This window comes from Haliotis cracherodii, unplaced genomic scaffold, assembly GCF_022045235.1.
Source record: "Haliotis cracherodii isolate W230 unplaced genomic scaffold, xgHalCrac1.p SCAF_9, whole genome shotgun sequence".
NCBI lineage: Eukaryota > Metazoa > Mollusca > Gastropoda > Lepetellida > Haliotidae > Haliotis > Haliotis cracherodii.
In genome coordinates, this window is record NW_027266343.1 from 12,712,628 (window position 1) to 12,739,059 (window position 26,432).

The following is a 26,432-nucleotide window of genomic DNA, read 5'->3' on the forward strand; positions in this document are numbered from 1 at the left end:
ACCTCATTTGTTTCGTCTTGAGAATAAGTTGCATCCTCATTCATCAAGGGAGTCTCTTGATTGAAGTCTTTATTAAAGAAGAATGTAGGCCATCGGCTCATGTTCACAAGGTGGTCCATTCATTACACATTTAAATAGACTGTGGTTCCATGCTAGGTGGACCCATTCGCCACCATAGCAGTTACAGGCCTGACCCGTGAAGATCCGGGGTATAATAGATCTAACGGGATCAGGTGGTCAGGCTCGCTGACTTGGTTGATGCATGTCATTGATCCCCAATGCGTGGATTGATGATAATCATATTAATCACTGGATTGTCTAATCCAGACTTGATTATTTACAGACCGCATCATAGCTAGAATATTGCCCAGTGCGGTGTTAAACAACAAACCAACAACGTTTCTGGACAACGTCCATCCATTCGACTAATACCCATGAGCAGGGGATATCCTGTGATGTCACTTGTTGTGTCCAGGGGTCTGTTCCACAAAGCTAGAGCTGAGGTGAACGAAACTCCCACACTTTAACTTACAATTGTCATAGCCCTAAGATCGCCTCCGGGTAGAGGGCCGAGGTTATTTATGGTAATTGACCTCACTAGGGTGTTATGTACATTGTAACTACCCTGTATGTGCACATGTCAAGCCTGAAGGAGTCAGTTTAGATGAGACAGAAGTAAGCCTTAGTTCAGGGTTGAGCATTATTGTGGGTGATATGGAATCAATGCTTGATACTCGGTTATAGGTCAACAATTGTTGGCCATAAGAGATGACTAAAACTGGATCGGGTGGCCAGGCATTGTGGGCCATTGTACCAGCTTTCAATCACTGATTAAGATAATAGCGGATTTATTTAAGAAATAACCGACAAGTGGGGGTTGTATACTGTTCAATAAACAAATCACACACGTCGATTTTTTTTATATGAGATATCAACATTATGTTCAGCCTCCAAAAATATGTTGACAAAATGTGCAAGCTTTAAAAATGGTTACCTTAATTTTCTCCCTGAATAGTGGGACAAGTCTATTTGATGAACAGTTGGGTTCAGTTTGGCTTTCCTGAATATTTCATGTGGATTGTACCTTTCTCCTCATATCGATTGGCATATCTCGACCACTTTTGGATGCAATCAGCCACTGCATTTATCTGCGAAGCCCAGCTTGGGTACAATTCACTAGAAATTTCCCTCTAAAAAGTAACATTGTCCAAGATGTGACGTCATCAAGATTCGAATCTCCAGAAATGACATCAAGATAGAACAATGTTTTATCATGAAAAAAACACACACTTTGTTCTTCATTGCTCTTTGCAATTCATCGTGTAGCTATCTTATATAGAAAGATAATCAGAGTTGACAGTTCACTGCAGCAACGTGACTTGGCCACCTGTGTCAACATTTGTACGATCTTGACGAAGAACCCTACTTAGACAAGCTGCAGCTTTACCTTATATGTTTGAAATAAACTTATAACCATAAGCGTAGCACTTTGGTCCAGCTGACTGCTACTCCCGGATATATTTTTGTATGGAACAATTTGACTAATCACCCGTCAATGCTCTAGCGCACCGAGACTTGGCTACCCGTGACCCTGGTGTAGATATTTTATACGTTTGTAAGATCTTGACAAAGAACCTGACTTAGACCATTCCGGGATTCGAACCCATGTACCCTGGCAGCTTAAGGTTTTTGGGTCACAATGTGGCATCTTAACCACATAGCCCCACTTAATTTCAAGACATCAGGGCGGCCGGGTAGCCTAGTGGTTAAAGCGTTCACACGCCACGCCGAAGACCCGGGTTCGATTCCCGACATGGGTACAATGTGTGAAGGCCATTTCTGGTGTTTCCCGCCGTGATATTGCTGGAATATTGCTAAAAGCGGTGTAAAACCATACTCACTCACTTCAAGACATCACCATGACACATTTGCATATAGGTATTTATTTGGTAACATAAAACAGTTGCCATCGTAGACAAAAGAAAACGGGAAAAAATAATATCAACATGACAGCAATAGCATCATCATAGCCATCACATTCATCCTGTTACCATGGTTACATTGCTCTTGGGAAGACAATACGTGTGGGACTGAGGTCCATGACTATCTCTAATAATGCCCTTCCACAACCACTGACCTCATATATACATGCATACACATTAAATATTACTGAACACAATTCAGTCATATTTGTAATGAAATAACCACAGCTGTCTTCTTTGATTTCTAATGATTTCTTCACAGACAATCTGCTAATTGAGAGAACACACAGTTTCATGTGTCTCATTGCAATCTCATAAAAACGCTGAGAAATGTACATTTGGAAGTTGAAATTTAAAACTGCTTTGTAGTGATGGAGAAAAAGGGAATATGTATCAAGAAATTTTACAGCTGTAAAGTAATTGCAAGACGTTTGATTGTGTACAATGGTGTAACCAAGAAATGATTTTAAAATTGGTTTGTTGTTTTACCCCGCACTCAGCAATATTCCAGCTATATGACGGCGGTCTGTACATAATCGAGTCTGGACCAGACAATCCAGTGATTGATATCATGAGCATCGATCCACGCAATTGGGATTGATGACATGCTTCAACCATGTCAGCGAGCCTGACCACCCGATCCCATTAGTCGCCTCTTATGACAAGCATAGTCGCCTTTTACTGCAAGCATGGTTTGCTTGATTTTAAAAATTAGGCCACCTAACAAGTAGATTACTTTAATTTCGTTGCTTGTGTATTGCGCTGAACAATGTCACCAAGTTTCATATCATCTACAGTTTTCCTAACCACAGATGTTTTATTAAATAAACAGTCTGTGACTTGTGTGCTTCTCGCACTTACAGTGTGCACATTTTTCATGTTTATATATTCCACAAAAGCAAACAAATATTGAAGTCAAATTTGCATTTTTAAACCATTTGTCAATCATAGCTGTTCCCTTACTTCTTTTCGTCAGTATTTAACACATCGACAGTCAATTGGGAACTTCAGGAGAACGCCAGTGTCAAGTAAGCATGCATATACCCGGTTACTATTTATACGTGATATTCCCCATCATGCCAAGTTCATCTTGTACTGAGTAGGACTAGCATCCCACAAATCTCGTTTCAGACATTATGCCTTGATTGGTGGACAGATGTAACACTACTTAAGTTTTGTCCTCATACAAGCAATACTGTTTGGATTGTCTGCAAAATAGATGAGTTGGTCCGATATGAAAATCTTAATAAACAGTCTGTACTGAGTCCACTAGCCCATACTTGTCATTCCAAATCTTTTTAACATATTTTGTCTACAGAGTTTCAGAATTCACAAAACTTACGCGGTTTAAAGCGTTCATACTCCAGTAAACCATCACAACGTGAAATTCACTTCTTAATTGAGTGAGTTGAGTTTAATCATTTAATGCCACTTTTAACAGTATTCCAGTTACATCGCGCCGTGTCAGCTTAATGTGGGAGGAAAGACCGAGGCGATGCAGGTCTCGGACGTTTACCACTTCGGTGAAACCCACAAGCACGGGTATGGTGCTGACAGACCTAGAAACATAATCGGGGCGAACCGGGATTCGAACCTGCAATCATAGGTTTCTGGAGTGCCCAAGGTACGCAACTCTGCACAGCGACGACTGGGCCACCCTTGCCCCCCACTTCTTAATTGAAGGCTCCCAAAATTCAATGCTATATAAACTAAACATCATGTAAACTTACTGCCATTTTCCTGTGATTATCTCCATCCGTTTAAGTTTAATATTAATTCAGGCATATCAAGTATTACGGAAGACAATATCTAGAAGGGAGATAACTCCTTGGTTACTGACAATAAATAAAAATAAATAGATACAATCTGAATTTGAGGACTTGCCAAGATCGGCAATTAATCGGTATAATTAAATTCAAGGCCATTTCAAGCTTGCGTGGACTGTGTACAACACTAAGAAGTTTCAATCCTGGGCCCACTTGCACAAAGCGATCTTAGCGCTAAGATAATCGTAACTCCCATACTTTAACACAGGCTTACGATAATGTGAGCGCTAAGATGGCTTTGTGCAATTGGGCCCAGGGCCCCGTTCCACAAAGCGATTGTAGCGCTTTGCCTGTCGTAAGCGTATGATAAAGAATGGGAGTTACAGTAATGTTAGCGCTAAGATGACTTTGTGCAAGTTGGACCTGGGCTTCAAAGTAGTGAAGGACTGAATGAACTTATTATGACATTGTTACCAGTGTCTAAGAGGCTGTGTAACAGCTACAGGGTTGATATTACTATGATTCAACATAAGGTACATTAAATTAATTGCTAGATTATCATCCCTGCCCAACTCACGACAACCAACCCCCCTCCAACAAATTAGTTTTATTTGCCCGAGTGAAATGTTTAGAGTATGGTAACATCAGCTGTCAAACAGCCATTTCATCTTTACGACAAGCCGTAAACTGGTGCAAACTATTAAAGACTGGTACACCTGTCCTTTGCCAGAGTTATGACTCTTCAACAAGTTCACTTGTGGAGAACTTGACAAGTTGATATCAATTGGACATAAATTCATAAACGAAGTTGGGAAAACGAAAATAGGTCTGACACAGATACATCAGACTATGAAAACTATTGAAAGCAATGTTTATTCATTATCTTCCTTATTTCAGTCATACCAAGGTGTCCAGTCTTGACGACTTTAATAGAAAATAGAAAATAAAAAGCCTCCCTCCCCACTTTTGAAAAAAACAAACCGTATGATAATCTAGCAATTAGTTTCCTATGGCCTAAAACATCTGTACAGATCACAACATGGAATATACAGGTCACAACGCGCTATGTACAGATAAGAACACAGTATGTACAGAAAGTTAGAGGCTCACAGATTTAGATACATACCATTGTATTACAGCATCAGTCACTCACCAACCTCATGGACTGAAACTACTTTGGTAAATATAAAAATTCATTTATAGAATCTATTAAGCTTTGTGTGTGCATTATGATTATGCTTTGGTAAATAAATATTGTTCACTATTATAACCATAAACAATTCATGAATAACAAACAGATTCAATTTCTACAGTGCACTACTTTCACAAAGACTTCACAAACGTCATAGGTTATTGCACAAGTGCAGCTCTCTAAATATTTTTTAAATATTCAAAAGATTTGAACTCAACATGAACTAGAACCCAACAATGGCAAGAGAAGGAAGACCTAGCAACAGAGAGGAGTCCATACACTGTTAACCCAGGAAACAGAATACCCTTCACCCGCACCACAAAACTAACTACCGTACTCCACGTAATAAGCGCACCGCTCTAATAAGCGCCCACAGCAATATTTGCTAATACATTGGCTAGTGAACAATCTCAATTAGCACCCCTTCTGATTGATCAATGTACACAAGACTTATTTATTTGTGCATAATACGCACTCGTGTGTTATATGTACCCTTAATTATGGGCAATGAAATCCTGGAAAAATATCACTTGTCGTATATAAACATTTCAGGCTGTCAACATAAACCACAAAATCTACGATCTTTCAACTCTGATTTTTTCACCCAAATAATATTCTAATAAGAGCCCCCTATTTCTAATTTTAAGAGCGTCCTGGGCGCTTATTACATCGAATACAGGTCTTCGGCGTGACAAGCCAACACTTTAACCACTAGGCCACCCGACCATCCCTATACCTAACCTGAAAACTGGAAGAAGAGTGTGGACTGTGCAACCAACCCATTTGATTCCTACAGGACAAACGAGTTCCCTTTGACAGTTGCAGCAACATATATTTGAACACGTGTCAGTTTGTACATTTCAGCTATTAAAACAGGTTTGGATCACAAGGCTATTCCTCTTTAGCACAGAGTATTGCTATTTCCTTCATCTTGTTCTCCATCTCCAGCCTTCGGTCCTAAGCAAGATTAATCACTTTGGGCTTCAAACGGAAGTGATGTTGTTTCTGATGCCAAACTATGGTAGACCTGAAAAGTGAATGAAAAGAGATTTCATTTCAACGTACTGTAACCATGGTAACATAAACTATGGTAATAAAATACAATCGTCCGTCCAACACCTTAATCATGTTAATGGAAAGATCATGTAAAGGCCCAAATACCAGTAACATATGTCCTTATAACCCCATCACACCGAACTAGTTCTCAATACATTCGTGAAAATGTTGTTGAATGGGCTCCAACTGTATATGAACGTAGTAGCAAGTCTTTTTACGAACTTCATGGACGGGCTCAGACGGGGAGGATGTTCTAGAACTTTGAGTCTGCTCAAAATTTTATCCCGCCCATCTCGTTCTGCAATTTGTCAGATTGACAACATACGTAAAACGAGAAAGACGTATAACCAACGGAATTGCCGTACTTCGAACCTACTAGGGATGTGTTACGACGTGGTGCAGTCGGACATACATTTCAGTAAGTGTGCACACCGACCAGGTCGACTTCTCATTGGAGGCATGATGTGTACAGGTCGGAGCTCTGAACCTGAATGAAGACTGACTACAACGCGCTCGGTATCCATAGGAGTCGGGCCAGGACAGGCCAGGATGCAAATACAAACGCACTTGGGATGAGTTGAAGACGTACTGCGAACGAGTCAGTCAGGTTAAGAATTAGTTACAGCTGGCTTGGACATATTGTGAACGAGGTTGAACTGGTTAAGAACGGATTGACAACGGCTATGGACATGCTCGTACGGCTTCGAAACGTCGTCGGGATGAACAGGCACTTTTACACGATCCGACCTTGATACAAACAGACTGCAGACTGGCCAAGAACAAGATAAGAACGAGACAGACGTATGGAGGACTGCTTATGAACGAACTAGCATCGTATTTTACGCCAAACTACCCATTCTACCGTGATCACAGTCTGTTCTTGTATATTCTTTTTAGAACGGGATAGAACAACTTTGGTGTGATGGTAGCATTATCAACAGCCAATTAGGTTAAATTTAACAGATACAATTTTCGAAAAAATTGATGGACCCAGTACGAATCTAAATTGACCTTACACTTGTGCATAGTTTAACTTCACTTGCCTTAACCAAATTTTTTCCATTTCTTTTGAAACTACTGTGGAGGTGGTTATGATTAAACAGATCACTGGGCGACCTGACATATTATTGTATGCTAGCCCTGGTTATACTAAATCCCTGTCCTTCACTGTCTAAGCAGTAGGGCTGGTTAAAAAAATCGATAATCAGAAGTATCGTCAATGGGAAGAAATATTAAAGATTATGGATAAGAAACTGTTGTCATTGATAATAATTTACATAAACTTTTGTGATAAAATAAAATTTAGATTTACCGAAACAGAGTTGTCATTGCTGACAATGTCAATTGTAAAAGACTGAGAGCAACTCTTTCTGTTGCAGCTCGAACGTCCACAGTGTAACCATGCACAAATGTGTCACTGCTCACCAACATCTTCCCGAGACAAGAGAGTTAACTGACTTTGAAAGTCCAGTTTCCATCCTTGCCGAACTAGGATGGAATTCCTGGGCTCGATCATAGCGCCACCAGTGGCTATTACCAGTTATGTCCCTTCTATGCCTCGCCTATGGACCAAACAGATTCCACCTCTCGTATCACTTGCGTTTGCTTCACACAAAATGGTGGTGCTAGTCAGGACGATCTGATCAATAATCAAGTTCAATATCGTGATAAAACGGGTCTTACATCGCGAAATGCATCAAATCACGTGAGCACCTTGATTAAAAGCATGAAAAGATTTAGAAAATATCTGCTGACAACGAGTTGGCGGTGTACATGATTTGCGAATCCTGCAATCGACAGAAATCTGCACGACAGTTTACGAACCGGATTTCGATATCGGTGCACGATTTTGATTGGACTATGCATAGACTTCATAATACCAGCCTAGTTCGGCAAGGATGGAAACTGGACTTGTATAGTCAGTTTACTCTCTTGCCTCAGGAAGATGCTCACCAATGGCATGGAGGATGTTGATTAATTGATTAAAAAATGAAAACATTTTGAAAATATATGCTTATCAAATCCTGCAATATACCGAATTCTATAAAGCAGTTTGTGAACTGGATGTCAATTTCGTTACGCAATTTGATTGGACTATGCAGAGACTCGTTAGTCCAGCTTAAAGATATCTCCATAATTCCAGCCTAGTTCGGCATAAGTGGAAACTGGACTAACTCTTGCTAAGTAAGGATAAGAATTTATAGATGAACAACTTCTTTATTACAATTAAGAGCGACGTTTCGGTGTAGGTTCTAACTCCGTTATCAAAGAAGTTGTTCATACATAAATTCTTATCCTAACTTAGTACTCCAACTTCTAAATGCCTATCAAAGAAGTAACTCTCTTGCTTCAGGAAGGTGCAGCACCATTGGCTTTCCCTTGTCTAAACTCTACCATAAGCTCGCTTCAAGAAAAGGTTCTAGAAACAACAACTCAGTCATAAGTATATCTTAACCTTGCATTAATCATTGTCAAAAGGGGCAAATCTTACCTTGGGTAGGCAGTAAGGTCACAGTAATAACACTTGAAGATCTTGGGTTGATGCTTGTACGAATGGGTATACATTGACTTCAGGTTTCGTATGGTGTAATCACATTTTAAGCACTCATATAGCACTTCTCCATAATCATCCCGCGTCTCCTTGAACAACTCATGGGACTTCTTGACAGTCATGTCCTCAGGAGAAGCAGGCAGGTCCTTGGGAGAATCAGATTTCGCGTCACAAAGATCTTCAGAAGAAGGAACTTTCTTGGAGCCCACGTCTTTAGGGCTTATACTGTTTTTCCCAGTCTTGATAGTTTGGGATGATGGAGCTATAGATGTGCGGCCAACAGCTGTTGAGTTCCCGTCTGTCTGTAGTGTGGTGTTCGAAGAGTTGTTTCCCACGGTTACGTCAGAAGCTGACAGAGGTTGACCCTGACAACCATCTCCAGCAGGATGCAATGCTCCTTTAACACCAGCATGCTTCTTCTTCACTTTCTTAGCTTTCCCACTGAGGTCTTTTCTCTTCAGTTCTTGTCTGTATTTCTGGGACAGGTCTATCGACCTCTGTAAAAGTAACTTCAGTCTTTTTTCTTTATGTGGATCTTTTTCCTCCCTGGCTATGACTTCCTTCCCGGGATGCACCTTCTCTATGTGTTTCTGCACACAGTACATTGATGCGGACTGCAGGTCCTCACAGTAGCTACAATTCAGGGGCTTGTAATGAATATGGTAGCATATCTCTATCACAAGCTTCGTCCATACCATTAAGGATCTGTTTGTTCGACAGTATGGACACAAGTAGGATCCTTCATTTTCAGCTTTGTTTGTCGACTTCACAGAACTATTTTTGATTGTTTTCAACTTGGTCTTTGCAGTCTTTGCCGTCTTCGCAGTCTTTGCCATCTTCACAGTCTTTGCCAGTTTATCTGATTGCAAATTTGATGTCTTCACTTTGTCCTCTAACTTAATTTTCTTTTTCTGTAACTGTCTTTCTTTCTTCATCATGACACGTCGCCTCAAACTGACATCCTCAACATGTTTTGGGATGAAACAAATCATTGCGGTCTTTTGACACCTTGCCTCCATTTTTTCATTCTCAACCCTCTTGACGACAGGTTTGCTGGCTTTCTTTGGATGGTCTAACTTAATGTGGGTCAGTACACGGTTATGTGAAAACGCTTTGAAATCACAAAAGCCACAAGCGTATGGCCTATAGTGAAAGTGATAGTAGGTATGATGGAGAAACTTCTCTAAAGAACCTCTTCTGTAGGTGCAGTATTTACATCGGAACTCATACGAAGGATCATCAAAGTCCACTTGAGAGAAGGTGAGATTTGGCCCTGTGCCCTCTCCTTGTACTTTGATGGGAGACGGATGTTTCATTGGCAATGGTGTCCCAACAGGAGATTTCTCATCAACAGGTGCCTGTTCTTTTTTCGGAGTCTGGTGACTTGTTGGAGACGGATCCATTTCCACATTCATTTCTCCAAAGGAAAAGAGATTTTCCTTCTTGGGAGATTGGTACTTTATGGGGGAAGGTCCTTTCACGGGAGATTGGTACTTTATGGGGGGAGGTCCTTTCACTGGAGATTGGTACTTTATGGGGGAAGGTCCTTTCACTGGAGATTGGTACTTTATGGGAGAAGGTCCTTTCACTGGAGACTGGTATTTCAAGGATGGTCCTCTCAGAGGAGATTGGTTTCTTTGGTGCGAGGGTTCGACTGGAGATTGGTATTTTTTAGGAGACAATAGAGCAGGAGATTTGGGGATCCTCAGAGACACTTCATGCACTGCAGATGAATTTCCACAAGGTGAGGGCGGTTCATCATTACATGAAGGAGGGCACTCAGCATTTACTTCCTGTGGTAACCTTCTCTCTGTTTGATCCTCAGGACCTTGTCGAACACCATCAAACGCTTCCAGTGAATAATCATCAGGTTGATAATCATCCTCCGACATCTCTTGCTGGACCATATCTGCTTCCCCAGAAAAAGTCTCCATTTCTTCTTGACACCTGTCATGTTTTGTCCCCTCCTGGGACATTTCTTGTGTCTCCAAGCGCTGCCTTTTCCTTTCACCTTTATTTGGCATTGTCAGACGGCGCCTCTTTCTTGAGCGGTGGATCTTAGGCTTTGCCACAGGAGCCCCAACCTCTTTGCTGACACTAACTTGGGAGACACTAGGCTTCTGGCAACCACTCACAATGGATGTGGTCATTTTTCTTTCGTTTATAATCTTATTCAGAATCCGAGACTCAAATGATGTCAGTTTCAATTTGTCCCCTTCCTTAGCTTCACTTAATCTTGCCATAAGATTGCTGGTCACATCTTCCACGGGGTCTATGGATGTAGAAGTATCATTTCCAATCTCAAATTGAACTGAAGGACTTTTGTACACAGACTTCTTCATGTATCTGATGTTGAATCCATGGCGCAAGGCGCTAGGGATGTAGTTCTCATCAGCATCAGGATGATACTTCACATGGTGTCTGATGACGTCATCCTGACACAGATAGCCATGGCACTCCGAGCACTGGAACATGTCTTCGATCTTGTGGACTTCACGAATATGCTTGTAAATCTGACCCACAGATGTCGTATAGAAGTCACACTTGCTACACGCATTGACTCTCTGAAGGGATTTGTCTTTCTTTGAGGCTGAAGATGGTGACACAAATCTTTCACTCTTCTGGACCGTTTCATCCCTTTCAGTTCCACTATCAATTTTGCTTTTTAAAGTTGTAGAATCCTTCTCCACTGGACTGTTCCTTTTTGAAACAGGATGATCTGAATCTATGTCATCTTTCTCTGTTACAGCACCATCACAGTCCATGTCCTCTAACTCTGCTTTAACATAATTTGCACCTCTTGGCGCAGTGTCAAGATCAGACAGACTTGTGGTACATCTAGTCCGATCCAATACAGGCATTTCATCACAAAGTTGATCATTTCCTTCCGAATAAGCCTCTAACACAGGCATTTCATCACAATGTTGATCATGTCCTTCCGAATCGACCTCAGTCTTGATCCTCTGAACAGAAATTCCACTCTCGGAATCCCTGACGGACATAATCGGAACATACCCATCCCTACAAGCAGAAGGGGACTGAAACATTGACACGTCCTCACTCATTCCATCAGTTAAGTCTACCTTTGGAAACGACTCGCTTCTTTTGTCACCTTCCACTACAGACCTATTGTTATCCTGTGTAACTGAACTCGAAAAAACTGATCTATTTGTACCCTGAGCCCTGCCGTTGTTTCGCAACATTGGCCAACTGTTTCTTAATCGTTCCCGACACACAATTTGCCTGGAGACAGTCACTAGTTTCCCTTTATCAGGGTGGAACTCGTTCATGTGTCTGACAATATTCCTTTTGGTCACATCCTTGGCTGAGCAGTGAGGGCATTTAACAATATTGAGAAAATTTGCTTTCATATGGATAAGCATGTCCAGTGCAGTCTGAAACTGCTCCCCACAGAGCAGACACAGATGGGGGCCTTCCTTTTCATGATAGTGATAGATATGCCTAGTGAAGCTGTCCGGATGTCCAGTAACGAACTTACAGTTGGAGTAGTTGCAGTGGAAGTTGGAGTTCTGGTCAGCATGGTGATGCAGATGCTGAATGAGCAGCTGAGCTGAAGTTGCAATATCTCCACAATGAACACACAGGAATCCCTCGGCCTTGGCATGCATGCTGTGGAGATGATCCTCAAATTCTGACGGACAGACACTACTATGTTCACATTCACCTACACAGCACTGATAGAAAGCTTTTTGGCACAGAACGCTCAATAGCTTAGTATTACTATTAGGTTTCACTCTTGGATTCATTTTCACAGATGGAGATATAATGGCCTTCCTTGGCTCAGGTTTGGGAGGTGTATCAGCTTCAAATGCTTCAAAGGGTGCAGCTCTTTCCGATACCACTTCCACAACACAAGTTGAAGTTTTGGGGCAATCTCTGAGAGAAAATGATTCCAAGATCTTAATGTCCGGAGTCACAGGCTCAAGAGGGCTTTTGATTTGAGCTTGGAGAGTTTCAGCTACTTGGAGAGCTGTTACTGGAATTTTGCTGGAATCAACACCAGGTTGTTCAACTGATTCAATGATCACTGAATCTGGTGTACTGGCCCTAGACAATGCATTCAGTAACCTGAACCTGCCTGCCTCATCAGCTCCATCACCACCTGCACCGGGCTTCTTGTAAGATCGGTCCACAATATATCCCACAACCTCAGAAAGCTTTTTATTGACAGTTTGTGGTACAAGAAGTCTTGTGTGGTTCTCTTCATCACCAATAGCTGAAGACGAGGCTTCTTTGTGAGTAACACCATTGCCAGCATCTTCAGGAGGCAACATTGTCTGCCTCTTCATCTGGGTGTACTGTCCTGCTGCATATTTGTTTCGTTTCTGAATGCCCTGATCTGATGAAGGTATTTGTGTCTCGTACAATCTTTGCATGCTTTCTACTGAAAGTCTTTTTTGTATTTCACAAGGCGGATTAAGCAACCTTGGAGATAAACCATTACTTGGACATTGATGTGTCTGTGGGACGTTTTGTGGATGATGATGTATTGTACGTTGCGGAGAAAAAACCTGATTTACAGAACCTTGTGTGATGGGTGACGATTTGCTTCGGTTCAACATAGAATCTATGAATGTAAAGAAATACACGAATCACAAAGAATACTATAAAAAAATAATACTTCAACACCAAACAATTATGTTTTGAGACAGATTCCATTTGGAGTGTAAAAGGCAAAATAGTATCAAAAATTATATGAATGGATCACTGCATTATCACTAAAATCAGATTTTACTTCCACTACACCTAAACCAAGGTCTGAGGTCATCCCATTACAGGTCAGAGACATCAGACATCCTTGATGAAACATTTCGTTTTTTAAAACCTACAGCTGGACATTTTGTGCAGTTGGAAAAAACATGACACTCAAGTTAAGGGCTCGAAAAACATCCACTCGTCTGCTTGTAATGACCAGCAAGTGCAGGGCGAGAAAGAGTGAGTGAGTATAGTTTTACCCCGCTTTTAGCAATATTCCAGCAATATCACAGCGGGGGACACCAGAAATGGGCTTCACACATTGTACCCATGTCGGGAATCGAACCGGGGTCTTCTGCGTGATGAGCGAACGCTTTAACCACTAGGCTACCCGACCGCCCCAGGCGAGAAAGAAGTGAACAAATGCTTGAGAATATATTTCAATCGTATCAATTTATCTTAAATTGTTTTCACTAAAATATGCAGGATAACTTCAAATTTCGTATGTCTCGCATGTTCTTAGTATTAATAACAAAATGCATGTCGCTCATGTCATAGACAGCATACTTGACAACTGTCTGATAAAGAAATATATCAAAACAGAAAGTGTGTTTGGCAGCAGGTCTTGAAACAAGTTCTTAAAAAGGAGGTAACGATATTTATCATTTTTTATGTAAGCGACTCGCAATCTCAGATCGCAGGAGAACATTCCATTGGAGCACGACCTTTCATCTGTCAAGTCAGAGTGTCGCTGACCAGATTGGGATAGTGATAGTCTGAATGTGTATTTTAACAGCAGTAGAAACTAAAAAAATTAGTCCACTAGTCCTTATAATGATAACATATAGCAAAACCCTTTAAAAAGGCAAATTTTAATATTAACTATTGGGCACTTTGGCAAAGACTACAGGACTAGTGCCAATTTCTAACACTGATTTTTAACCATAAAACCTGGTAAAGGTTAACACCAGGGCAGGAACAATACACCAACTGTGCAATCCGACATGGATCATGATACCTTTGTCACTATCCAATACGTATCACGATGTTTGCATGTGCTCTTATCTGTGGTCGGTAAGCCATATTTCTCATTGACAGGATGGCCAAATACCTGCCACACTGATGATTTACAGTTGACAGCGTCAAGCATGGCGCAATTGATGAAAATATTTACAACTTATTTTCACTACTTAGCCTTTAGTGTAACTGTTATCAAAGCAAACATTTGTGCGATAGTAATCGATATTTGTATCAAACAGTAAAAAATCACAATCCACCAACCATTGTTTAGTGGTAACGAGGCCTAAGATCTGATTTTAATGAGAATGAAGCGACACCTTACCGATGCTCAAATGTCAAAGCGAAAGTTACTGATTTAGAGAGAAAAATGATGACATACAGAAGTTTTAATCAGGGATAGTGGGGGATCTGAAAATGCTTGGATTACAAAAAAAAGAGGAAAATTTTGCAAAAACAGTATGACTATTCAAACAGAAACCAAATTTGCAAGACGCATGAGCGAGATTTGAATGGGCAAAGATAAACATTGATGGCAGTGACTGAATAATATTGTACTGTCTGTCGTAAATATCCCCAACTCAACAACTGAATTTGAACATAGATGTACAACAGTAAGTTGTATACAAATACAAAATAAATAATGCATTAATAGACAGATTCAATCTGTCTCTACACCAGTAGAAACTTATAATGATAACATAAACCGAACCATGAAATAGGCAAATTTCTACTAGTCATTAGGATACCTAACTATTGGACAGTTTGGCAAGGACTATAGGACTAGAGCCAATTTCTAACACTGCTCTACTGACAGTGACAGTCAACATTCTACAATTTAGTCAAACCTTTTCTGATATCAACCTGCCCTAAGGAAGTCATTTACCAATAGGTTTCATTAACCTCCAGAAAAGCTTGAGTTAGGCGGCAAAACTTTCTTTCAGGCTATAACCTTGATGATGACCTTGACCCTTGACATGAAAGATCATTGTTTCCTGAGCTATGCATGTTATTATATCGCTAAGACGATCAACCACTGATTAGTTTTAAAAATTCAGTACTATTGTAGTGATGGTCAGTCTAAGGTAAAACCTTCAAATATATCCAATTTTTTAACAAAATAATTAACTTGTTAAGTTGCCTGACCAGGATACTTAATTCTGAATCCCAGACACATCCCTGGCCACTCACCATTGGTGCCATGTTGAGCTGGAAACACCACTGAGGAACCTGGAGATGTCAAGATGGCAGCAACGGTGGAAGAACGCTTGCTCGAAAAAGGAGACCGACCATGGCGAGTGATGGTGATGGAGTCGGTGACGACATCGGCACCATCATCATCCGAGTCGGAGAGAGTTATGGGGCAGTCTTCTCGTCCAGACATGATTGCCTTGCTTGCTTGTCACATCTGAAACAATAAGTTAGTGACCATGGTGAGTGGTGGTGGATGTCAGACGAGAGGATGCCACTTATGACCTGGATCATTCTCTTCACAATACCGTTTCTTAAAATGAGAGTACTTTTATTTCGAGTAGTACAGCTCATTTACAAGAAGCTAACCCTGTACACTCGAACTCAGCTCATTTCCTTGCTGGGTGACGATCTTGAAATTCAAGTACTCATTAGATAAGCCCTTCCGTCAGAGAGCCTGACATGTACCTGTTTGTTTCTACAGTAAAGATGGTGTTTTGATGAGAAAACGAACACCTCAAGAAGTTCCTGCTGAAAATGGGTGGAAATCTTTTCCCATACCAATTTTGGAAGTCGTACAGCCAGGTCATTGCATGGTGCCATGCATTTTTCGTTTTGGTTTGAGAAAGTTACAAGGGTAATATGACATGAGCAATAGTCAAAAAGAAACAAACTTTTCAAGAAACTTTTTCTTTGTCTCACAAATGGATGATGATATGTGAACATATGTATCATTATAAAAATATTTTTAAACAATTCCAAACTGTAACACAAAACATGCTTCTGTAAGTCGGGCACAACGAGGGAGTCAAGCTCTTTCCTAGACCGGTTTGAGCACTTGCACTCTTCACTTGCAGCAGCTAGGAGGCGAACGGAAGGGTACCTGTCTAGCTGTTTGACCTATTTTCCCATACAGCACTTCGCTGAGGTGAAACGTTGACCAGGTGACAGGCCTACAGCACTATTCGGGAGATGTTGGACAGCATGATTAATTGACGTGTCTGGCTTCAGGAGTAAACATGCAGTATGCCAAGTATTAGGAATGGGCTGGGACGAGTCCAAATTAACTACCCGGGTACCCACCCCCCTATTACCCGACCCTACCCAGGTACACACTGTAGGTCCCAAGAGATACAAGATGTCAGATTGGGAATTTTTTTACAACAGCACTTGCAAAATGTATTTAGATACATGTATTAAATGATCTGGTCATTAAGTTGACTTAAGTTATATCTTTATTAAACCATATGAAAAGCCAGAAGGAATGGGTGCATAGTCAGAAAGAAATGTGAACGTACATGAGTGACTTGTAGTGTAAGCATAGAGTTCTAGATAATTTTTGTCATTAAATAATATATCAGTCTACTAACCACGGGTCCGGGTAGTCCTGTGGGTACCCAGAGGGTACGTGGGTACTGAGGAGGACGCGGGTACCCACAGTTACCCATCCTAGCCCTAATTAGGAAGTAACTCTTATAGAGAAGTATGGTTCATGATTATATAAAAAACATACACACAAGTATTTTCTTCAAGTGTTCAGAGATCACAATGCGCACGGTCTTTTTATTTCATAAGATAAACAGTCTGTACTGAGTCCACTAGCCCATACTTGTCATTCCAAATCTTTTTAACATATTTTGTCTACAGTGTTTCAGAATTCACAAAATTTACAAGATTTAAAGCGTTCATACTCCAGTAAACCATCACAATGTGAAATTCACTTCTTAATTGAGTGAGTTGAGTTTAATCATTTAATGCCACTTTTAACAGTATTCCAGTTATATCACGGTGTGTCAGCTTAATGTGGGAGGAAAGCCCGAAGTGATGCAGGTCTCAGACGTTTACCACTTCGGTGAAACCCAGTATGGTGCTGACAAACCTTGAAACATAATCGGGGCGAACCGGGATTCGAACCCACAATCATAGGTTTCTGGAGTGCCCAAGGGACGCAACTCTGCACAGCGAATCGCGTCGCCTTAGACAGCTGGGCCACCAGTGCCCCTTTGATGTGATAGTCACAAATAGTCTTGCTACTTATGCAGGTAGCAAGTATTTATTTTTTTTACTAGTAAACTTTCTCCTCGAGGTTTTACACTTAAAGAAAGATTTACTGCATTCGAACTATCTTCTAAAGGGGGACAGTGTTATTTATGTGCAAGCAGTTTTAGAGTAAATATGTTTGTAGAAATAGTTAGTAGCATCAAAGTATTGAAATACAAGTAAAACATATCAATTTGCCTTGACTGAATTGGAAGGATATTTTCAGAAGGGCTTTGTACACCAGTTAGGAGGACCTGTCCCTTGTTTACAGGGACATGGCAGGCTTGATTGTGGGAGAAGTCTGGGATGGGACAGTTTCTAGAGGGCTGGCAACAAGAGGGCGATTGTGTCTTATCTACTTTCCAAGTGCAGCTTCCATACCTTCGAATTCCTTCCATCTTCAAACACCAGCGTAAAAAATGTACGGTAGTCCCGTTGTCCTTCAAAACTGCCCAATAGTTAAGGTATCATAAGGACTAGTAGAAATTTGCCATTTTTAAGGGTTTTGCTGTGTTATCATTATAAGGACTAGTGGAATAAACATGTTAGTTTCTACTACACTACTGCTACACTATTCTGGGTTCGAGAGAGCAGAAAGGCGGAATGCTTGTTGTAAATCACGACTAATGGGATCAGGAGGTCAGACTCGCTGACATGGTTGAAGCATGTCATCGATCTCAATTGCATGGATTAATGTTCATGATATCAGTCACTGGATTGTCGAGTCCAGACTCGATTATTTACAGACCACTGTCATAGAGCTGGAATATTGCTGAGTGCGGCGTTAAACAACAAACAAACCAACCAGGGCTGTCTCAGACATTCGACAGAAACAACATTCTTAACTTTCTAGCATGGTCATATTTACATTTCACAATTTTGTTCTGCAAATACCAATTTCTGGGTTAACCTTTGAGTTTTAGGATGGAAAGCACCTCATCCCAATAGGACCTTCCATCTTGACTTTCACCTCCCTTCTACACTCACTGGGAAGGGTCTCGTGACAGATTAGTGAGTGAGTATGGTTTTACGCCCCTTTTAGCAATATTCCAGCAATATCATGGCGGGGGACACCAGAAATGGGCTGCAATGGGAGAACGCTTAAACCACTTGGCTACCCGACCGCCCCCTTGAATCTTGTGGCTCATTCGTAGCACCGACTGTGTTTTGTCATCCGATCTCGAGGGGTTTAAGGTGTGATGCACCCTGTTTGTGAGTGTATGTACCCTGAGCCATCATGCACGTTGTAGTTCGTCTCACATCATGCATGGTGTAGTACGTCTCACATCATGCACGGTGTACGTCTCACATCATGCATGGTGTAGTACGTCTCACATCATGCACGGTGTAGTACGTCTCACATCATGCACGGTGTAGTACGTCTCACATCATGCACGGTGTAGTACGTCTCACATCATGCACGGTGTAGTACGTCTCACATCATGCACGGTGTAGTACGTCTCACATCATGCACGGTGTAGTACGTCTCACATCATGCACGGTGTAGTACATCTCACATCATGCACGGTGTAGTACATCTCACATCATGCACGGTGTAGTACGTCTCACATCATGCACGGTGTAGTACGTCTCACATCATGCACGGTGTAGTACGTCTCACATCATGCACGGTGTAGTACGTCTCACATGTTTATGCTCCCAGTTTCAGGATCCACCGAAAATGTCAACACAACTGACTATGGACTGTGCAACTTCACATTTCATCCAAAATAAACATAATACTTTTTGTAAATAAATACCAACTCTGACTCCATAATATATATTACCCGCAAATACAGATTAACAGAGCCTCAACTCGATCTTGATTGTCTAGCTAACACAGTGGACAAAAATCAATAACCCGACTAGAAAGCTGGAAGCGAGGCAGACTGGACCGGCTCAAAGCTGCTGGTACACATTGTATATGCCAGTATTATGTTAACAGTTATTTTTAAGCTGTTTCAGGAAACACGTAATTACAAATCCATGGCATGGTTGTATTGAAATAAGCTACAAAGTAGTCAATAATATGACTAATAATGAAATTACAATTCCCAACATGAGATGTCTCCGATATGTTGGAAACGTGATACCTAAATGGTGAAGATTAAATCAATTCCCTTTGTTTGTACAGCTCTTACCAAGTGTTGGAGACGGCAAGTATCGGAGATTGTTGAATAAACTCATTGAATGTTCAACAAAGCCAAGCATCGTAAATTGGAAGAGTTCACTGGTTACTTAATTACAGGAAATAGGCTCACATTGTCTCAATAAACATGAAACCCATTGCCTCCTCACATAGATCGGGAGAAGCCTTGTAGTAGATGTACTGTAAATTTATGATACTGTAAATCTTGAAATGAACGCGAGCGTGAATTAAATGCGAAAAATGCGTGTGGTCTTTGCTCGCATTTTTAAACATCACATTTATATCAACAATAAGACATTTTGGATAGCAGAAATACCAACTTAGACATACGCTGATGTTTTACACACCACTGTTTATTGAGCAGTACTTGTAACAAGTATATGAACTATGTCATTCAAACACTAATTACGCCCTGTGAATTGTCACAGCTGGGATCAAGACAAGAGTTCTACTCACTTATGTCATCACTGATCACACCTGCAAATCCAGACAGACGCCACCCTTTGTTCTTTGCGACTGTGTCAAAGGCCACCATGAGCCAGCGCACGTGTATTGTTTTTGCGGAAGTACTTTACTCAGCGCTAATAAGCGGTGTTATTTGGTGTGTGATTGGATTAATGTAAGGTTGGAACAAGGTGAGGATTCTAAACCTGACTGAGGACATCTTTAGATAGAAATCCACTGATGCTTGAGCATGTTGAGAGGAGGGCGTGTCGCATTCATATTGAGTCGCATTTTTGGCTAGGGTCCAGTGGTCGCATTCTTTTGGAGACGCATTAATTTCACGATTTACAGTACTTATCCTATCTCACACTATGCATTTCTTCCTTCTTCTTTTGATCCTGTGGAAACAAGCTTGAACATAGTTTCCAGTTTCAAAAAAAACATTTCACCAAAACACATCCCAGCATCACCATGGTTACCACCCAAACAAATGGGTTGCACACTATAATCCTGTCATAGCAGCCTACACGATACGATCATGTGAATGCCTCTGCCACATAATTCTCTAGGCTAGAAACGCTGTGATGTCATTGGGAGGGCATATGTCTGTGTGAAACAGGATAAATAAAAAAAATGTTTTGTAAAACTAAATTTTATTTTCTCTTATCCTATCTCGCACTAGGCATTTATCCCATGGTTTGATAGTGGGGTGCAGATACCCTTGCCTGTAGTGACGCCCGTGAGACATACACGAGGAAGCTGGCGGAATAAATAGTGAAATAATAACCCTATAACACTGCCTTGACGAAAATAACTTGTGAGCGAGAAAAATACACCATAACAGGTGATATGATCCCTATATATAAGTCAGACATAGAAGCATGATTTCAGGTAGAACATGCGTCGGGTATGACATCGTTACCATGGTTACATGAACGACCACGTAGCTGTAACAAATAATCAATACTGCGTATGACTTATTATCAATCCAAAAGGGGTCTCCAGCCAATCGATTCTAAAAGAGAAGACACATCCCTATCTCACATGGACAATTCAATGCGCTTGCTCGGAATCTCTTTTCACGCTTCAACAAACCTATCAAAACCACTCAAGGAATTGAAGCAAGCTAAGATGAGAAGAGGAACGATCGACAATATACACGAGAGTATCTTTGAATCAATACAAGGCCCTACTTGCATAAAGCATAGGTAAACGGGTTAAGAGTTTGGGACACTGTCGAAACGGCCACACCTTGGAGCAACTTCGATGTTTAAGACCGAAGTCTTTATAGACAAGATAATCCAACCTCCAATTTGGTACTCCAGAGATCCAGATAAGCTGCGTATCTGCCTAAAATATGCATAAAAAATGGAGAAATATGCAGTAAAATAAAATCCAAGCGTATCACGAACATTACAGATTTGCTACAAAAATAAAACTTGTGCATATCATCAAAATATTGTGAAGTAACCCTGCATATTCGATCAGCAAATCTACAACTTATTTTGAAATCATAAACGGACATTCCGTCAACCTTGCCAAACTCCAAATGACAGTTACATCATGATCATTTGCCATCACACTTTCTTGTGGAAGTATCGTGGTATTTTCGAGTCCTTTAAAGCTCTCGAACCCAAACAACACCAGTTTGCAGGGACTAGATGAATAGTGTTTTTAAATATTGAACTTAAATACCCACATGTGTAAAAACTAGTGGGTAACAGAAATTTGAATACCCAGATAGAATTACTGATACCCAATGATTTTAAAATGCATGGGTAAAATACCCACAACACCAAAAACTTATCTGGAGCTCTGGTACTCAGTCTAAGAACCCAATTCACAAAACATAATAAACTCAGGATGTAAAGTTTCAGGACTTATTCAGTATATACACAATACGTAGTACGAAATCCGGAGCAGGTACACACATTTATCTCTGCACTGATGTGCAGTCATCAGCTGCTGTGCCAGGACCATGGGGCAAAAATTGGTGAAGACCTTGGACGTCAGTAACAGAGATGTCACGGAGGTAATGGGAAGGGAAGCAAAGACCGTATCAGACTTCCAGTAGCAGCCTATAAGAGAGAGCAGTTGCTATGTAGGCCCATGGTAGAAGCGACTGCTCGGGTCCCATGAGGATTGGACATGACCATCTTGCCGAGGCAAGAGAGTTAACTGACTTGAAAAGTCCAGTTTCCACCCTTGCCTAACTAGGCTGGAATTCCTGGGCTCGATCGTAGCGCCACCAGTGGCTTTAACGAGTTATCTCCTTTCTATGCCTCTCCTATTGACCAATCAGATTCAACGTCTCGTATCACTTGCATTTGCTTCAAACAAAACGGTGGCGCCCAGTCAAGACGATGCGATCGATAATCAAGATCTATATTGTGATAAAATGAGTCTTACATCGCGAAGTGCCTCAAATCACGTGAGCACCTTGATTAAAAGCATGAAAAGATTTAGAAAATATCTGTTGACGAGTTAGCGGTGCACATGCTTTGCAAATCCTGCAGTCGACCGAAATCCGCATGACACTTTACGAACCGGATTTCGATTTCGGTGGGCGATTTTGATTGGATTATGCATAGACTCGTTAGGTCCAGCCAAAATATAACTCCATAATACCAGCCTAGTTCGGCAAGGGTGGAAACTGGACTTTTATAGTCAGTTAACTCACTTGCCTCGGGAAGATGGGACATGACAGGCAGAGGCAATCCAGCTAAAGTGTAGGCCCATAGGATGGTCGGGTGAAGACAAAATGAGATAATAGAAGGGGAAACTTCTGTTGTGGCTGTCATGGAAAGTGGAATGAAAGGGTCTCTTCCGTAAGCAATGAAGTGGTCAAGCAGCCTCAAAGTTCAGCAACTGTTGATCAAGTGACTGAGTTGATCACAGCAAGATAGGTAGCCAAAGTAGGACCTTTAAGCTTCCTGGTCGATTCATTTTAAATGATGGAGGTAATCAGTAGGGCTGTTACGTTTCACTCGCGTAATTCGGTGAATCAAACCTTATCCCTTCATGAATTGAATTTGTGGTCGCTAGAATCGATTATGTACAAATTCTTTATGTAAAAGAGTGTTTTTTATTTGAACTGGTCTGTTATTTATCAAAGTGAGATTTGCAAAATGGAATATATAGATACAAGCCATGCTGTAGCATTACTTGTATCAGTTTTCCAAGGCCCTTTATGGTACTGTCAACCAAAACATTAATATAAGCGGCATTGTCACGACGTATTGCTTGTTTGCTTCACAAAAAATATCACTGATATGTTTCAACCTAAGCAAACACTGACATGATGTTTTTCCTCGAAGGCAATGACAAAACCAGCTGAGCACATAACACTGAAAGTAAGAGTCAAATCATCTAAACTGAATTACACAATTTAATCATGTTATTTCACTATTTGGTAATAAAAACATGTTCAATGCCTATCTGGATGTATGATTGTAATATATTTAATTAATTTTATTAAGTTTATTCAATATTTTATTCAATTTTGTTTACGTTAATTTCTGAGAAATCGTGCATCGACTCACTGTTATCTAGTGCAACCACTATCAGATTACCGCTATCAACACTTTGAAACGAACCTCAGTTGTCAGAGAATAGATACATGCAGTCAAGTCTTGTTAATCCGACACTTGTTAATCCAACAATCGGCTTTATCCGACACTAATGATGGGAACCGATTATATCAGTGCTATTTAGATCCGTTGATCCGTTAATCCGACATTCTCACACTCCGACTCCGCCACACCTAATTTGCAACGAATTACCGAAATCACTCATTGAGCAAGCCTCGGAGTCTTTCCACTTTTATCAACTCGGGTTGATATATTTGATATCAAAAGGCACTTGGTTGAGATTCTCTATTTAACCTACAATTACATGAGATATTTTTCATAACCTTACTTTTTCTGTTGCTGTTATACAGAGACATCATAGGCTGCTGTAAATCCAAAATCCAAAACAACGTTGAACGCATTCGAAAACGTATTGAAAATATGGATAGCTGGCAATAACACAGTAAAGAGATCTTTACGAATTATTTCAACTTCACCTATATATTTGCGTGTTCTGTTACTTGCATATTCGTTAAAAGTTACAAACAAAAATAACATTATTCAGCGTATAAATATCAGTATTCAATTTACAACGACATGCCAGTGGAAATGTCTGCCATCGCACAGCAAAAATACATTTAGTGCTAGCATGAAATGACCCACAAGAAAAACATTTTGGTGTCAGAGAAATAAAAATATGCTATTAATACGGGCATGATTATTGCCGATTTCTTAGGATGATTTTCGTCCAAATATAATAACTTTAAAATTCATGATTTAGTACAATGAAGTCTGGACCAGACAATCCAGTGATTGACATCACGAGCCTCGATCCACCCAATTGGGGTACGATGACATGCATCAACCAAGTCAGTGAGTCAGACCACCTGATCCCATTAGTCGCCTCTTACGAAAAGCAAAGTCGCCTTTTACGGTAAGCATGGGTTGCTAAAGAACTACTGATATGTGTATGTAGGCAATAAACCACAGACTGCAAGAATATGATTTTGTTCATTTACTTAAGAAATAAACAACTCCTGGTCGTTGTTAATCTCCCTGCAGTGTTTTATTATATAAACGACCAGGAGACATTTATTTCTTATAAGAGATATCAATATTATGTACAGCCTCTTTAAGGATGATGATGAAATGTACGAGCTTCAAAAATATTTACCCGCATTTTAACAATAATGAGTCCCTCAATAGAATCCGACTTCAGCAATGTCGGACAAGTCCATTTTATGCACAGGTTGGTATTTCTGGCACATTCCCACAATCCTCAGTACCGATTGTCATATCTCTCCCACTTTTGGATGCGATGATTCCGCTATTGCGTATATCTACTTTGCCCAGCTACATCTATCGGGAACAACTCACGAGACACATCCCTCTCAATAACAATGTCGTCCAATTTACGTCACAAGTTACAAGCCCATGTTCACATCTCCAGAAATGACGACATGATAGAACAATGTTTTATTGTGAAATAAACCACGTTTTTTTCTTTATTGTTCTTTGCGATTTATCACATAGTTATGTTATTTAATTAATTTCAAAATAATAATCACACGACCACATTATAGTTTTAACCAATTTATGGCGCCAGACATTTAACAAATTCTTAATCGACAATTTTGCCGGAAAATGTCTTGATAGCAATTTCATTTTCACAATGTCATCGGGACATAAACTTTCATATGTTGTTTTCAGTCTTTGCACAGATATAGTAAACAGGGTTTTTTATGTGGCAAATGGACTGCCAGATTAATAAATGTAGTTTTATCTTCTGGTTACTATATTATACTAAGGAATGAGTTTGTTCGTTTATCATATAGATCTACAATAATTCACACATTCCATATGACGACATGTCTTACGATACCCCTTTGTCGGCTGTTAAGAAAAGTACTAATACAGGCCCTACTCGTGTTCCTGCGTCCCAGACATCTCCACGTGTAGCCGTGGACTTGAGTGGGATAACGATCGATCTGTCAAATAATTTCCTCATTGAAAAAGTTGTCCCAAAACAATATTCCTGGTAACGCACAGCGTCACAGTGGTGAAACTAACATGTCGTAGTGCAAGTGAAGTTATCCCATAAATGGAGTCACTGAATGGCCAATCTGGTATTCACCGATCACCCCATCAACCATCCCTCATGCGGGAAAGAGTAGCCATTTTGTTCCCGACGAGAAATTCGGCGAGAGAAACTAATAGATTGGCGATCAATTCTTGAAAGGAATATCAATTCTGTCAGTACATAATAGGTTTCTTTGAAAAGTAGTACTCACAGCTACATGTAGAAGAGGCTTGATTGTAGATTGATCAAGCATCCACCGCGTCAGCGACGAAAATACATTCTCCTGTCACTCGCTTTTTCTCTTTCGCGCGACTCGTAATATTCATTTGTTTTGTGAGGCGAGTTACCTCCCCAGTCGTTTCGGGGGCGTCTTCGTTCAGGACTTGGGTTCGACTCGAGTACACATATTCGCATATTTATTGAAAAGTATCACTAAATTGGTAGTTGGGATAACTGTTTTTTGTGTGTGTTCGTTTTAGAGCCACTCCCATACTGAAATATAGCCCGCCAACAATGTTCTATATAATACATTCCAGCGGTGAGATAATTCCGATTAACTCATTGATCTAAGATGGGTTTTTTTCATATGATTTTCATACTAAGTTTCAACAGAGACCATATAATATATGGTCTCTGGTTTCAAATGTGAATCTGTTATCTATGCATTCCAAACGTGTAC

General features: G+C 40.5%; 1 protein-coding gene across 1 annotated transcript; it reads right to left on the bottom strand.

Annotated features, from left to right (window-relative positions):
• Positions 1–1,925: 1,925 nt before the first annotated feature.
• Positions 1,926–26,064, bottom strand: LOC139452224 (uncharacterized). The gene is made up of 4 exons (XM_071233617.1): positions 25,965–26,064; positions 15,472–15,688; positions 8,488–13,135; positions 1,926–5,967 (listed from the first exon to the last, which is right to left on the bottom strand). Exons 2-4 carry the CDS (start codon positions 15,662–15,664, stop codon positions 5,898–5,900), a joined length of 4,911 nt encoding a protein of 1,636 aa, XP_071089718.1. The 5' UTR covers positions 15,665–15,688; positions 25,965–26,064; the 3' UTR covers positions 1,926–5,897.
• Positions 26,065–26,432: the final 368 nt, after the last annotated feature.